The following is a 16,165-nucleotide window of genomic DNA, read 5'->3' as shown; positions in this document are numbered from 1 at the left end:
AGGGAAGAGCAAAGACGAGCGCTTAAAAAGAAGGATAGGCAGGGTCAGACCCTCAGATGTGTGAGGATTCTCCAACGATAGGTGTGTACGTGTGCTGATCTTTGTAATTATAAATTGTGAATACATGTGACTAATATTATTTTCTTTTTTATTTTGTGCATGTTACAAGTTATAAATAAATATAAACAAACAACACTAACTCGATAACATTGAATCTAAATAACAAAACGATTAATTTACTGTGTTTTTGTTATTTATTACTCCTGTTTTTAGGTATTCGGTATTCGGCCGAATAGTGATTAAATATTTGGTATTCGGCCGAATAGTGAAAAATAGGCCGAATAGGCCTAATACCGAATTGTAACCGAATATTCGTTACATCACTAATAATTACACATTACAAACAATTTAACTTACTGATAATATACATATTTTTGAAGAAAATGCGCTTTCGATAACTTAATTCAACAATGTAGTAACTTCAACAATAGTTGAAAAAGTATTATTGAAATTTATTGTTTATGCAACAATAAAAAACGTGCTCACAGAACGATAAACGTAGCGCGTGCTACGTATTACGCGTGTAAATCAATTTTATTTTGGGTTTTATTTTGGTGAGTAACTATAAAGAAAGACGTGTGCGATTATAAATGAGGATGTTTCTTTGTTGTTCACATTACATTTCTTGGCTGTTCGACCAATTGCTAAGAAACTCGGTACTTACTTTCAAATCCTTCTAACGTACGTCATGTCGTACATTGCTCTTCAAAATTACGATTGAATTTCTATAAATCAATTATTTTTTTACATTTCGTTTTTCGTCTGTTTAGTTATGACAACACAACACTTAGGCGATTTGCCTTGGGGGTGCCTTCCGGGAGATTTTTAAAAGAAAACTGGCTTTAATTTCGGCATTACAGACGTGGAGAAAACCCGAAAAACTTTACGTGGCCAGCCTATCTGAGCGGGGCGCGGACCCACGATCAAACTCTGTGTTCAGGAACTCGTCTACTCGAAGTACCGGGACGAAGTCCGCTCGGCCATGGAAGGCCCCGTTAGAAAAACCCTATTCAAAACTAGCAGAGTTGAGTCCGGATATGTAGATGATTTCCTATTGTTGACCGGACACTGCATTCTATGTCCTGTTCTCGAACAGGAAAAAATGTCCGGTAAATGCCGATCGCAATTTCAGAAGTTCCTCTCAACGAAAGTCTATAACTTTTGGAAGATGTATCGGCAAAGGACAAAGATGTAAGCTCGCGGGAAACACCCCAGCGAGTGTCATAACCTCTCGGGACTCCATGACAGACTTTGTAGTGTTCTAGGGTCTGGGTTTAAATATCTTGTAGAGTCGAAAATCGTTACTTTATTGGTTATTAATTCCCTTTCTCGATCCCTGACCGGTCTTTTTCTGTTACCAGGCGAAATTAAACCAGATTGGTTTCCGAGTAAGTCGATTGTTTTTAACGCAATTCGATACCGTGTTTTGTTCGACGTTGAACGAACCTTGTACCTTACTTTCCTTTCCTTCTTTGTTTGTCTTGTCTATTACCACAAATCAAGGTCATTATTGAACAACTTGTTCCTTGCTTTCATTCTGTACTCCGTTTAATAATGATGTATTAACTTAAGCGAGTGTTTCGTTATATAATTATAACGAAAAACTGGCTTAAGTTAATACACCATATATTTCGTGATATAATTATTATTTTTCATGCAAATTTAGAATGAAGGGAATTTTCCTAAAATTTGAACCATATGATTTACTCTATCATGAACCAGTCCTTCGTCACAGGAAAACTCGATAGTGACAATTGTGTTTTTCTTTCACAACGCGAGTTTTCTTATCATAACAAAATGAACTGTTTCATTAATACAAATACAAGCAAAGTTAAGTAATGAATTACAGTTGTCCCTTGATAATCCGACAGGTATGGGACCAAAGGTGTGTCAGATTACCAAAAGTGTCCGGATTACCGAAAATAATTACATATTTCGCATTGTTTTGTTAGCAGTAACTTACAATATTCTCTACTCCAACTGTTCGAACAGAACTGCTCACATAAAACACACGAAATGTGTGTCATCGAGTAAGAATTGGATGGGGAGATTCACATCGGGACATGCTTCTGTGCAAGCAGACACGTAACGGGGACGGGTACCTTGACGGGAGGTGCGTCGGACTACTGAGCATGTCGGATTAAAAAACGTCGGACTATAGAGGGACAACTGTACAGTCAAAAATTTCATTTTAACCACAATCGGATTACATGTTCCTTCATGGTCATTGTATCATGTCAGCATTTTTCCTGGCAAGTAACATTGGCAAATACCAATTCGCGACAATTATATATATCCAGTCCATTAATGGAGGTACAAATTAAGTTATATATTAACTCTAAACAAAATTGCATTGAAAGACAACTGTACCACATTGTTTTGTTATTGTAATCGGATTACCTTAGTTATTTTAAATATAAAATTGAAAGACGAGTCTATCATTTATAACTGCTTTTGTTGTTAAATTTTGTAAAGAGCTAGAAATATTTGCAATTCTGATTCTTAGAATTTCCTTTCATTCTATAACATAAACAGAAAGTTACATTTAAGAAATTAGTAGTGTTATCCAAGACCTAGGAATTGAAATTTTACAGGTTACTTACAGTATGTTGTCACGTTATCGTAAGTGATATCATTGAATTAATAGAAAATCTAATAATGTCATTGTGAACAATACAATTCAAGTTCCTCACCCAACTTGCTGTCAACTTGAAGTACCAACCGAACTTGAATCTCTCGCTTCCACATCGACCTTATATATGCGTTGCTAACCGTTTCTGAACTGAGACGAATTCGCCGCTAATTTCAAATCCAACGGTAGCCTCCTCGACAGTCTTTCTCAGCCGTTAGTATTTTAAAAAAGGCGGGTATTATACTTTTCCCGACAGTCGGGGTAGAATCGTGTTCTTACACGATTCTACCCCGACTGTCAGGATAAATCGTCTGGACGTACGATTTCCCGCGCTTTTCCTGTTTTCAAACGACCAACGGACGTAATCATGGAAACGCGGATCCAACGATGTCAGTAGTTTTGAAACTCGACCGCCGATTGGCTAGAAAACATCGTACGATCTGCGGACGTCCGATAGCGCTACTAATCGCTGATTGGAGGACTTACATTCGTTTCAATCCGTATAAAAGGGTTGAAATTAGGAGGGAAGTTCAGTTCGCCTAAGACATATCTAAGGAACTCGAGTTCGTTAAGCTTCTCCTAAGCTTGCCTAGAAGGTTGGTTTCGTCTCGTTGTGCGGTAACCAACGTCTGAAGGAATACGTCCCAAGGAGTCCTTTTCGACGGACCTGCTGTTGTGGTTTAATTGACATTTGAACCTTGCTATATCTGGATTATTGTAATTGTTTCATTTTTGTGAAATTCATAACTGTATGTACAGTACGTTTTAATCGTTAATATAAACGTTTGTGATTTTTGAACTTGACTCCGACATACAGGATAAGTGACATCGAACGTCTATAGCATTGTAGTATAAATTTATACTGGTTTTTTAACATCAACCTTTCTAATATTACTAGCGGGGAGCGATCTAGATAGGAACAAGATAGGGGATGATGACCATACCATATCCACTTGACATCTTATTTATTGTAAAAATTACATCTCGAGATTTGGTCCCATCTGCCGTTATATTCTAATGGGATAAAAGAGTATTAAATATGTTACTATTTAATGGTAGAAACACAGCATATAAGGAATTATAGTGCAATTATGTTGTATGCTGTAATTTGTTTAGAAAATAATAAACATTTAGAAATTGCATATACTCCATAAACGACTAAAATTGATGTACAGTACTGTACAGTGAGTTGTGTGTTGGTTTAATGTATACATTCGTGTATATCCTTCCGGTTTTAAATTCTATATTTATGTCCAAGAAATGCAGTTTCAGTAAGTTTTTTTTTCTGTTTTCAATTTTAGCCCATTCTTGTTATTTTTAACCTAACCTTATCAATAAATTCAGTGATGTTTTTGTTATTCTTCCAAATTATGTATACGTCATCCAAATATCTTTTAAAACATATAATTTTTTTGAAGCCATTTATAATACTTTTCTCTAGCTTTTGTAACACTAATTCACATAACATTCCCGATTTGGGGCTTCCCATAGGAAGTTCTCTCTTTTGCTTATATATTCGTTTTATTATATATTAAAGCTACATAAAGGATTCGTAGCATACTAGTCTTGCTAATTCTGTAATGTCATCGGTGTAATTCACAAATTACGCAATCTGTAGGAATATAGATTATATTAATGCTGTAAGACATGATTCTACTTTTAAAGCAGGGTACAGATTCTCGTAGTCCATAACCGTCCTTTTTTCTTCATCCATTAACAAGAGATCTTGCAACTCTTTCACCAGTTTTGTTATGTCCTGTGCAACCAATATACTGTTTTTTAGATTGGTGGTAATGTATTTGTGCAATAGCTTCTCAATAACATATGTTTTTCCTCTAGCTGTTTCCACCACTGGTTTTACATCTTTAACGGGCTTATGTGTTTTGCGAACACATAAGCCCGGGTTTATAAAAAAAATCTGGTTATCTGTTACTTTCAGAGAACCACAATTAAATAATTTGATATCTTTTTTTTTCTCCTGTGAACTCATTTATTTGTTAGGATTTCTCTAGTCCTCTTTACCCAAAAAGTTCATGGGCATGATACACATCCAAATAAATGAGGTAACTGTATATCTTATTACATTCAGTAACACACAAGTTTCTCTGTTACATTTGTAAACTGTTATGTAATATATATAATAGTTCATATTTTTGTTTTGTACAGTATTATGGTTTTATAATCTTTTGGAAATGTACCCTTAATGAGCAAATATATTTTCATAAATGTTTGAACACAGGCAATGGAGTCATATCCGCTTCTATTCCACTGTTCTGTACAATTCTATGTAGCGTAAGAGATAGTATGTAGGATTATTTGCTTTTCTCCAATCTGCGAACCCTGTATTCTTCAACCTTGGTAGTGCTTTGTGATAATTAGGTAAGTAATTGTAAATAAAAGTTGAATTAATGCAATCACTGAAATATCAGAAGGGCAATATTAGTATAAAACATTTCATAGAAGCTAAGTTGCCGCTTATTAGTGCTAATACGTAAAAATACTTTCTATAATGCAAAAATTTTAATTGGTGATTAAAAATAATTTTATACTTTATAGAGCTTTTGACCGAAATTACATATATTTTTTAAATTTCGGTAGTTAAATATACTAATGAACAGTGAAGACAATAAAGGAAATCGAATAAATAATGTGCAATCGACCACAGAAATTTGTAATTATTGTAACAGGCTCGTGAAGTCATATTAATTCGTTTGTTGAGAAACCGACTGTAACAGGTTAATACGTTATCTGACAGACAGAGCGGGTTGTAAATGTTTTTAGCTTAATTAGTACGGTTTAAAAATCACAAACCAGAAGTAAGTGTCACATTCTCATCCGTTTAAATATGCCATTTTTATTTTTCATTTAAAAGTATTAAACTATTAAATTAATTATAGCGAAATATAATGTAGAACATTTACATGTTCGATTTATGGAGTAAAAATACAAAGAAATTTGCAATTAAACTTGCAGTTTAATATGTATACATTCTTCAGTTAGAAATATCGTGTTTTATCCAGCAGAACTTTTTATTGTTACTTTTATGGAAGGATTATTCAATAAAAACTAAATTTGTCATACACTAAATTATATTAATCTTACTTATCTTGTTCAGTTTTTTCCTTAAAATATATATTTTTTTTATCTTAATGAAACAACATGCTGAGAATAGGATTGATTAAAATATTTATAACTATGGATACCAAATGCACGTACAGTACATACATACACAGAATTTACATAGAATTTTTTTTCTTTTTGGCAATGCAATCACACGGTACCAGTATTGTACCCTTTATTCCTTTTATTGTAATGCAGATGAAAACTTTATGATGCTAAGTAATTAACAATTGGGATAATTTCTAGGCATTGTGAATTTCATAAAATGCTAATTGTGCAAATAATGTATTGATATACCTTAACAAATAATAAGGCATGTGATTAACGTGATGAGTTCTCTCAATGAATATATGTTTGATTTAATTCAATAATTTAATATTAACAGTTATTTTACTTTACTATTACTCATTCAATATGTTTTATACTTTTATGAGACACTTAAAGATAAATAGGCAATAACTATTGTAAAGTTAATATTGTGTTGACTATATTTATAAAGTTATTTCATTGAATATTAATTTAATGAGCATAGTAAATGTAGGCTCTAGTTTGCCCTATAATTCAATGTTACTTTTAATGTTATAAAGAAATATTGTGTCACCAAAACTGTTTCATTTTATTAACAAAGAAAATATACGGAATTTTATATTTAGCGTCGTTACTTTGTCGTAATCGTGAATTTATAATTTACGATTACGACAAAATGACGCTAAATACAAAAATTCCTACAGTAATTTATCATGGCATCAAATTAATGACGCATGACATAATTGATAACAGTACACATTAATAATTGATAAGCAATTTTCGATGCTAAGCATGAATTAAGTAGCTATTTCCGTTAAATAATTATACATGGTGCTTTGTAAAGGAAACTAAATGAAACAATTACTAAATAAAACATTTAAAAATATTTATTGATGTAGAATTTTAAAAATCGAATTCGCTAATTTACTATCACTTTCTACAAATTCAGAAATTAGTAAAAAAAATAAGAAATTCTATTTCCAAACTTCCAAACAGTACGATAACAGGAGAATTAAATACCATTCTAATGCAAAAAGCTGTATAGTTTCGTCTACTTTTGTTCTTGAGAATTTCTGAAAATGATTTCTTCCATATAAAAAGCATTAAATTTTTAATATTTGCTGGCGATCGCGTGCATAACCAAAAAATTTTGCTGGATTTACAAGCTAATATAATGACAGTGTATTGCCGAGGACCTGGGATCGAATCCAGACTGGTCGAAGAACTCCCAGTCCACCACTGGCCTAGTAGACAAAACCACTAAACTCTGATAGTTTATCGCGCCTGGCCAAAGGGCTGGCCACGTTAAGTTTTCTGGGTTTTCTTCACGTTATTAACATTTAAATATAAGTCAATTTCCCATAAAAGACCTCACGGGAAGCATCACTCCTCGGCAGATCGCTCATGTGTCGCGTTGCCATAATCGAATAAAAACCAATTCGAAAAAACCCCAGGAATTTTTCGTTGAGTAATGTGCCTACAAGTGGATGCATCAAGGCAACTAATTTAGTAAAGAAAACTGGATTCATTTTGGTGAATTAAACTCGGAAACTTCACGTGGCAGGTGTTGGTAAAGGGCGAACCCGTGACAACTGCCAGTATTCAGTGAATTGTTTACCCTTTAGTTATTGTTTTATCATCGCTTACAATAAAAAAATTTAACTGTCAGGAATAGATGTTTATTACATTCAAATTTTTAGCCGATGTATCGACACTTAGTAATAGAGAGGTTGAGGCGCACGTATTCAGCCCAAAACGTGTACGGCGGACGAAGGAGCGCCGCCATTTGGTAATTCTAGGCGTTCGATAATTGCGTTCGCTTCGTCTGGAATGGCGAGTATATGATCGGCTTAAACGTCTTCATTTTTTTTTTCTGTTTGGGATTAAAATTATGACCTATTTTATTAAAATAACGATTATTTAAGCATTTATGAATAACACTGTAAAGAAACAGACGATTTTAATTCAAAAATTATTTAATTACTAGCGGCAAGGTCCCGCTTCGCTGGGTTTTTATTTGTATGTAATATAGGTTTTTTATATATATATAAAAGACTGTTTTTCTAAGTAATCTAGAATCTAGCTGCAAGGACCCGCTTCGCTGGGCAAAAAGTAGCGATAGTGAAGATTAAGATACAGTAGAGCGTCGATTTTCCGAAAGTCAATCATCCGAAAAAATTCCAGTCAACAAATTTAAATTTTCGCCAGTGCTGTGGCGCTTCAATCTTTGGCTATGTCTTGGGCTACTCAAATATTTTACGTTTTTGATACTAAATTGACATCTGAAGTATATATCGTAAAGTCTTTGCAAATCCTTATATATAGATTTAATATTTTTAATGTAATATGAAGTGACCACGGAAACTCAAAGGCTGTGTTCACTTTTTTTCGCACATTAAGCATTTAATTAAATAATATTTGTAGTCTAGTGATGAGGTATTAGTATTGTTGGATCAGTATGATAGAGATGAAGAAGCCATTTTATTATGTCATATCACTAAAGATCTACCTGTAACAAAAGCAAGAATAAATTTAAATAAAATGACTGATTCTGATTGCTTGTTTTCTTTTCGGTAAGTGATATATTTATAAATTANGACAAAAATATGAACTCAGAAAAGTATCAAGAATTATTGTATAATATATAATAAATAATTGATTACATTTGGTGCATTAATTGGAGCTCATAAATGGAAGTTTCAACAAGATAATACTCTCATTCATGCTTCAATATCAACTAAAAATTGGTTTAAAAAAAAATATATTGATGTAATTGACTGGCCTTCACATAGACCAGATTTAAATCCCATTGAAAATTTATAGGGGATTTTGCAGCCATTGTTTATCAAAATAGAAAATAATATGAATCTGTAAATCAATTGAAAATTGCAATAATGGATGTGTGGGATGAAATTAAGGATAAACAATTTAAAAAATTAATAAACTTCATGCCTAACAGAATTTTTCAAATAACTAGACAAAGGGGGTGAAACCAAATATTAAAAGTGTTTAAAATATATTTAAAATTTATTTTTATGTAATTTTAGAAAGTGTACCTATACTTTGGTAACAAGTAAAAAGTGATAACTTCTATTATATTATTATTAAAAGATAAAAAGCTTGAAAATGATATTTTTGTAATTGTCTTAAAACATATAAAACTGTTTTCTAATAAAAAATTTAAATAAATTTTGAAAAAACACAAAATTTTGTGTTTTTTCAAAATTGATGGTGTTCTTATACTTATATAACAGACTTTAAGAACTAGTGATAATGGACAGACTCACAAAGTCTGAGCTTGGTTATTCAAACCTCTCAATTTTCTTCAAGATCCTCTCCAAACACTTCCTTCAAATGCTCATTGATAAACAGTCAATTCATTCTTATCCCTTATCCAATTGGATCCCCAAACAGTCACCAAAAAGTATACAGGGTTATACAAGACTAACCCTTCTGTCCAGCAAAGTTTTCCCATGTCTCTCTAAAATTACATTTATTGCCTCAATTGTAACCAGGAAAGCCTGATTACTGTTATTCGATAAAACATCCCATAGTTCTGATTTATTATACATCTATATGACTGTGAAGTTTACATTCAACCTCAAATGCAATATAATTTCCTTTCTTGTCTAACTAACTATAGTCATGTTTGTTTCTCCAATATTTGGTATGTCCATAAAAATCATGTACACCAAAAAACAGTACACTGATAAATTGGAACTTTATAATTAAATAACACACCTAAATGCAATTTCCAGCACATAATAAACACAAATTTACTGCTTGGCTGAAAACGTTTGAGCAGTAAATCTGTGTTTATTATGTGCTGGAAATCGCATTTAAATGTTGGCATGTACACACACCTAAATGCAATTCATTTACATACCCAGTTCTCTGACAAATGCAAATTTCTGTGTTGTGGCAGGACTGAGTACATTACTTTTATAAAAATAGTAAAGATATTTTATTTATTTCTATATATCTTACTTTGTCTTACTTAGTATCAATTCATTCAAACAGAAAGTTTGTCAATTATATGATCATCCTTTTTTTATTAAAAAAAAACTTATCAGATGTTCATGTACATTAAAATAAATAAGTAAAAACCAACAAAGCAGAAAATAAATGAAGATTTTATGTTGCAAACAGACCAAGTAAAGATTTATAAACATTATCATATAAGATTTGGTAAATATACAGGGTCTGTACATAATTCCTTATGTGGTTCTTCCACATTCTGACTTTTCCTGACCAGTTATGACATCATTCCCTGACCTATTAAGGTCTTTGCAATTCCCCTTTCCAATATGCAATATTTGGTCAAGTCTTAAAAACCCATTTTGCACACAATTATAAAATTTTTATTAAAAAAAACTTTATTTACTTAAAAAAAAATCACATAAAATTGATTATGTAATTAGCTACATCATTTCTACAACATATAAAAAATTTCATAATTTTATTTAAATAAGAAAAAGACTCATGTTGCATCATAAAATCAAATTTTCTTAAAGCAAGGTGGTGGGAAATAATTTAAACAGAATAAATCANCAACAAAAAATTGGTTTAAAAAAATATTGATGTAATATTAAACCGAATTTTTTTTTATTTGGATTTTTGGATGCTTTTTAGGTCTCCAAATTTTTTCAAAAATTTTTACCCGAGCGAAAAAATTTTATCGCGATTTTAATCAACCTTTAATGACGCGCGATTAACGCTTAATTGTTTTTTAATGTGATTTTTTTTATCAAATTTAATTAATCGTTCTAAAGTTTTAGTGCACGGATTTTACTTCGGTAAAGTTATTTAAAACTAGTTTCTGATGTCAAAAACGACCTCCAATAATTTTTTCATTTTTTAAAATAATATATTTTATTATATATAAGTTTAATTAAATCGGGGGGTCAGAAATCGCAATAAAAATTTTTAATTTTTTTAAAATATTTAATAATATACCGCCAGCTAGTATTCACCCTATTTTAAACCCTTGTCCTCCCGAGACGTCTATGAGAATGTCCCGGGAAATCCGACACCAGATGTTCTTAAGGTCATCCAGCTGTACCACACAATGACTCATCGGTGTCAAACTTCGCAGAAAGGCGAGACAATGGAAAATAAAGTTTGAAGCTTTTCTTCAAAATTAACGCATTTCTTTCGTTTTTTTTCAGTTTAAAATATTTTTTATGTTTAATTACATTAATATCAAAAAAATGGAAAGTCGCAAGGGGGTTAACTGGCCTTCATGTTGTCCAGATTTAGATTCCATTGAAAATTTATGGAGATTTTAGCAGCCATTGTTTATCAAAATGGGAATCAATATGAATCTGTAAATCAATCGAAAATTGCAGTAATGGATACATGGGATGAAACTAAGAATGAACAATTAAAAAAGTAATAAACTCCATGCTAACAGAATTTTTTCAAATAATTGTAGCCAAAGGGGATGAAACCAAATATTAAAAGTGTTTAAAATATATTTAAAATTTATTTTTATGTAATTTTAGAAAGTGTACCTATACTTTGGTAGCGAGTAAAAAGCGATAACTTCTATTATATTATTATTAAAATATAAGAAGCTTGAAAATAGTACTTTTGTAATTGTCTTAAAACGTATAAAACTGCATTCTAATAAAAACTTTAATAAATTTTGAAAAATTACAAATTTTTGGTTTTCTTATACTTTTGTAACATACTATATATCTGGGAGGCAAGATGACCATCTACTACCCAGTAGCGTAGCGTAGTGGGGGCGGCACTTTTTAGGGGGGCAAAATTTCGTTTTAGGGGCGGCAAAATTTCACAATAAATAATAATAATAATATCTTGTAAGAATTTGAACCATTTTATTTCATATTTTCGTGCACTTACGATTCGGACCGATTGAAATGAGCACGGAATACCATCCGGATGGTCCGAGAATCGACTCGCTGTCCGGGGATATCGTGCGCGACCTGTCGACCGGTTTTTTTTGTTTTGCTTGTACGATTTATTCGTATATACGACCTTCTATTAATATATCCAATAGAGCTAGGTCACTTGCGTTACTCCTATCCAAGTCTCTCTAGTCGCTAACTGTAACTGATTTAGAACCAGCATGCAGTGCAAATTATTCTTCGTATTGCAAAATGACATACGCATGCGTCAGGAACTTCCGTTTGAACAAACCTCACCTGTCGTCCGAGTCAGAGATTTTAAAAAAGTGGCAACACTAGCACGGAATTTTTCATTACTTATTCTGTGACGAAACTGAATTTTAGTCTTTTAAATTGAGATACCTAAGTAAGGGGGCGAAATTTTCCTCCGCCTCGGGCGGCTGACACCCACGCTACGCCACTGCTACTACCTTGTCATAATACTGTAGAAGTAAAGTTGTTGTTTCCCGGCATCTTCTACCGTCGACGGTGTAATACTCCCGTAAATTTTCAGATATACTTTTCCAAGCACCTTTCGGATTTTCATACGCATAGGGATTTACAGCAACTAATTCTCTCAACAGAAGTATGTCGTGATAACAAGAAAACGCATTGGAACTTTCCTAATGTTTCTCGGAGGAAACACGACGCTAATTATAGTAAAATAAAAATTATTATTTAGTGTTATTAAACATCCTATAAATAGTTTTAAACAAATTAATTTGTTAATTTAGCTTTGCTGCTAATCCTCCACGCAAAATGTATCCGCCATTTTTCAACTTATTTTCCGTGAGTCAATGTGCGACGTTCACTGAGTCACGTCATGTTATGAACGGGCGCCTCAACGATTTTTACTTGGACTTGAAACGTCAAACCTGTACTTCTGCTTGCCGTACAAGTTTAACGTTTGAACTTGCGCCTCAACCTCTCTACTGATTACAAAATACTTATCGATACATTCGATACGTATCCATATTAACTAAATTAAAAAAAAAAAACAATTCGTGTCTGTCACAAACGTTTTATGCGCTTAAAATGATTAATTATGAGATGTCGTGTATCTAGCCTAAATAACTTGTTTAAAAATTGGTAAATTGCTTGAATTTAACGGTTTTAAGCAAGAAATAGGGCAAAAAATATCAGAAGATTAAATTAAAATTAATATTATTTGCATAATTGATAACAACTAATTTAAAATTAAAGATATTTAAGATAAAATATGAAATATACGAGTATTTTACATAAATAATTTTAAAATACATAAAATATTTATTCATATCTTACTGTCATACCTGTCAAACAAATTTATTTTTACAAGGAATGACTGGTGTATAGTTCTATTTACAACTACTGTATATTTTAAATAAAAAATAAGTATTATTTAATTTATATAGAATATTGTGAATATACAGGACTATTGTATATCCACTCTCCAATCTTGTAGAGTGAATCTTTCTCACATAAATGTCCTGTGGAAGCAATATTATATGAATTAAATAATCCGTCCTAAATTTTCTAATTTTTATTTAATTCTGAATTTTCCGATAGTTTAGCTGTTTGTAATGTTGATTTAGTAAATGTCTCTTCAATCCGAATTTAATTTTTTAAAATAATCAGACGTTATAAAGACGTTAAATCGCAATTGAAAAAGGAGGAAAATAATGAATGTTAATTAATTTTTTCATATTTGTAAGCAGAGAAATGATCCTAACCTAAGATAAATGATGCATCTTACTAAAGTTAATTAATTGACTGTAAGTTTTATTTTTAATTACAATATTTTAAGAAATAATGTAAAGTGTTTAATACAAATCATAATTTTTAAATTTTATAATATTTTGTTTCTTTTTACTATTTTTCCTCAAGCTGCAGGCACTAGTTGAATAAAAAAAACTAAATCTCTCTATACATTTCGTTTGACCTTGCCAACGTTTGAAAAATTACATTTAGCAGTGGTTTTAAGCCCTGGCATTTTTCCATGTAAGTAAATAAATCAATAATAATTTAAGGAAATTTCCAATATTACGATATTCACGTTTTGTCTCTCTCCAATTTATTAGCAAGTTAAGCAAGAAGTGGAGTGTATTCGTATATAAAGGTAAACCAAATTAGATTTTTACTTCAACCACGACAGAACTCTGTTAAATTTATTAACTATCGCTTCTGGGTTCGGCTAAAACCATTTATAGTATCGTCCTATGGCTAAGATCGAATATGTGTATCTGGTTCCCACTTATCTGTTGTGGGGACATGTCGGAGCACACCATTTGATCGCGGCCATTGGGTCGGTGACTAAAGCTTTTGATGGCTTATTTTTGTGGTTGCGGGCACCACCCAAGGCCGTTGTTCCTACTCGTCGTAGTAGGTAGAGGTGACCGACGGTGGTACTTGGCGGGATCTTTGATCCCTCAAACTTTAAGGAACGTAATTGTATTAAATAGTTAATTAATACTAATTACCTTTATGTTATTTTAAGTAGTTAAATCAACTTAATAACTTAACTTTTAGTATTATATTCTAAAGTGTTTCGTGGAAAATTTTCACTCTGTTTATGGTGAAGTAGCAGCGGAGCAATTAGAAATATGATGCCCGTAGTTCACAATATGTAGACGTTCACAAACTAGTAATGCAGTTGTTGCGCTGAATAAGTCTATTTATAATTTTAAATCGTATAATTTTATCTTTTAGAGAGTTTTAAATATGAAAAGGGAAAAAATAACTTTCTACATAAAGATATTTTTGATGATTTTATTACAATTACTAGCTGTTACCAGCGGCTTTGCCCGCGCGGATTTTGCAAGCAAACCCCATTTATATTCAGTATTTCAACGACCATAGTAATTGTTATATAACACCTACCGCTGAGAATGATGAGAATTGCCGAGAATCAAACGAACTATTTTCAATTTGATCAATTTTCTGGAACATTTACAATCGTTCTATAATCGAACCAATATGCAATAACAAATTCGAATTTAAAACGGTTCGAACATTTTTGAAATCGAAATAGATAAAAATATTTATAACAATGTCTGAAATGTTATTAATTTAGTACACCTAAGTACTCGATGAAGACTAAATCCTCTCCCTCTCCCGCCCGCGGGGGAATTTCGAAAAATCCCTTCTTAGTGTGCATTGCCATGGCATACCCAACTAAAACGCAGTAAAAACAAAAAATCGCATCTAAAATAGTACAGTAGAAGCCATTATTCCGGTTAAGCCTTAATCCTTCCCCCGCGGAGGAATTTCGAAAAATCTCTTCTTAGTGTGCGTTTCCATGACGTATCCTAACTCTCTACCAAATTTCATTTCTTTAGGCTAAGCGGTTTGTTCTGGGCGATGATGAATCAGTGAGTGAATGAGTGAGTTAGTCAGGACAAGCAATTTTATATATTTAGATTATTCTGACTGTTCGCGCTTTCGAAATTCTTCCACTCCACGTTCAGGACCTAGTGGGGCTTAAAGAAATTTCATCAATGTAAGATGGATAAAACCAAGGAAAATTGGTAGTTGATTGAGGGTTTCCCCGGACCAACGGGCTGGTTGATGATATTTTCGTTTTATTCACGCGAAACGCCTACATAGGGGATATTTTCCTATATGTGAAGGAGCTGTAGTAGAAAAGAAAAACTTTAACTTGCCTTTGAAGTTTTCCGAATATTATAATGTACGGTAGGTAAAAAAATTCTCAATTTACATATAAAAATTTTATTAAAATAATAGATAAAATACTACGTAATTTCCAAATAAAATTACTTGTTTTAAACTATAAATAAATTGCATTACTTTCTTCGTGAGTTAGTTTATTCTCAGTATTTTTTCGTTAGAACATATTAAATAAATTTATAATTTAAACAATTTTTAATTTTAAATTTAAATTTCGAATATTTCGTAATAATAACTGCAAAAGTAAGAAATAAACGTTAGCTGTAAGATTTGTGAAAATATATTATCAGATTAGAATTAAAAAGATATTATCATGAAAATATCACCAACCATTCATTATTAATTTAATTCAAATAACTAGACAGTTTTAAATAAAATAAAGATAAATCTTGCAACACAGCCTTAGAGAATTATAAATTATTTAAGGAAGAAACGATTTTATATTGTCATTTTTATACATTTTTCCTGTTGTGATAAATCATAGCGTTTTTCCTTATCTCTATAATAACGTGTAATTTAAATTTATATTAATTCTGCTATTGATTATTTTTATGCATAATTAGCTGCAAGGACCCGCTTCGCTGGGTTTTTATTTGTATGTAATATAGTTTTATATATATATATATATATATAAAAGACTGCTTTTCTAAGTAATCTAGAATCTAGCTGCAAGGACCCGCTTCGCTGGGCAAAAAGTAACGATAGTGAAGATTAAGATAATTACATTATAGCTAATCTTACCCGTTTT

At 31.7% G+C, this 16,165-nt stretch overlaps 2 protein-coding genes across 3 annotated transcripts in view; one reads left to right on the top strand and one right to left on the bottom strand.

Annotated features, from left to right (window-relative positions):
• Positions 1-4,682, bottom strand: part of LOC111635564 — a 7,834-nt gene extending 3,152 nt beyond the window's left edge. Inside the window, exons 1-2 of the mRNA XM_023380563.1 lie at positions 4,366-4,682; positions 2,833-2,894 (exon numbers count right to left, since the gene is read on the bottom strand). Coding sequence (XP_023236331.1) covers positions 2,833-2,894; positions 4,366-4,682 — 379 coding nt within the window. The remainder of the gene's footprint in view (positions 1-2,832; positions 2,895-4,365) is intronic.
• Positions 4,683-13,658: 8,976 nt separating this feature from the next.
• LOC111635579 (acetylcholinesterase-like) overlaps positions 13,659-16,165 on the top strand; it is an 11,014-nt gene continuing 8,507 nt past the window's right edge. Inside the window, exons 1-2 of one of the 2 annotated variants that reach the window (XM_023380575.1) lie at positions 13,659-13,731; positions 13,812-13,849. The gene's annotated coding sequence lies outside the window, so the exon portion shown is untranslated. Of the gene's footprint in view, positions 13,732-13,774; positions 13,850-16,165 lie in introns of those variants that run through there. The other variant, XM_023380574.1, reaches the window with a different exon arrangement.

The sequence above is a fragment of the Centruroides sculpturatus genome, unplaced genomic scaffold (genome assembly GCF_000671375.1).
Source record: "Centruroides sculpturatus isolate CEXI.00-Female unplaced genomic scaffold, Cexi_2.0 scaffold865, whole genome shotgun sequence".
In the NCBI taxonomy this organism is placed as follows: domain Eukaryota; kingdom Metazoa; phylum Arthropoda; class Arachnida; order Scorpiones; family Buthidae; genus Centruroides; species Centruroides sculpturatus.
The sequence above is the reverse complement of the archived record's forward strand: the minus strand, read 5'-3'. Positions and strand labels throughout refer to the sequence as shown.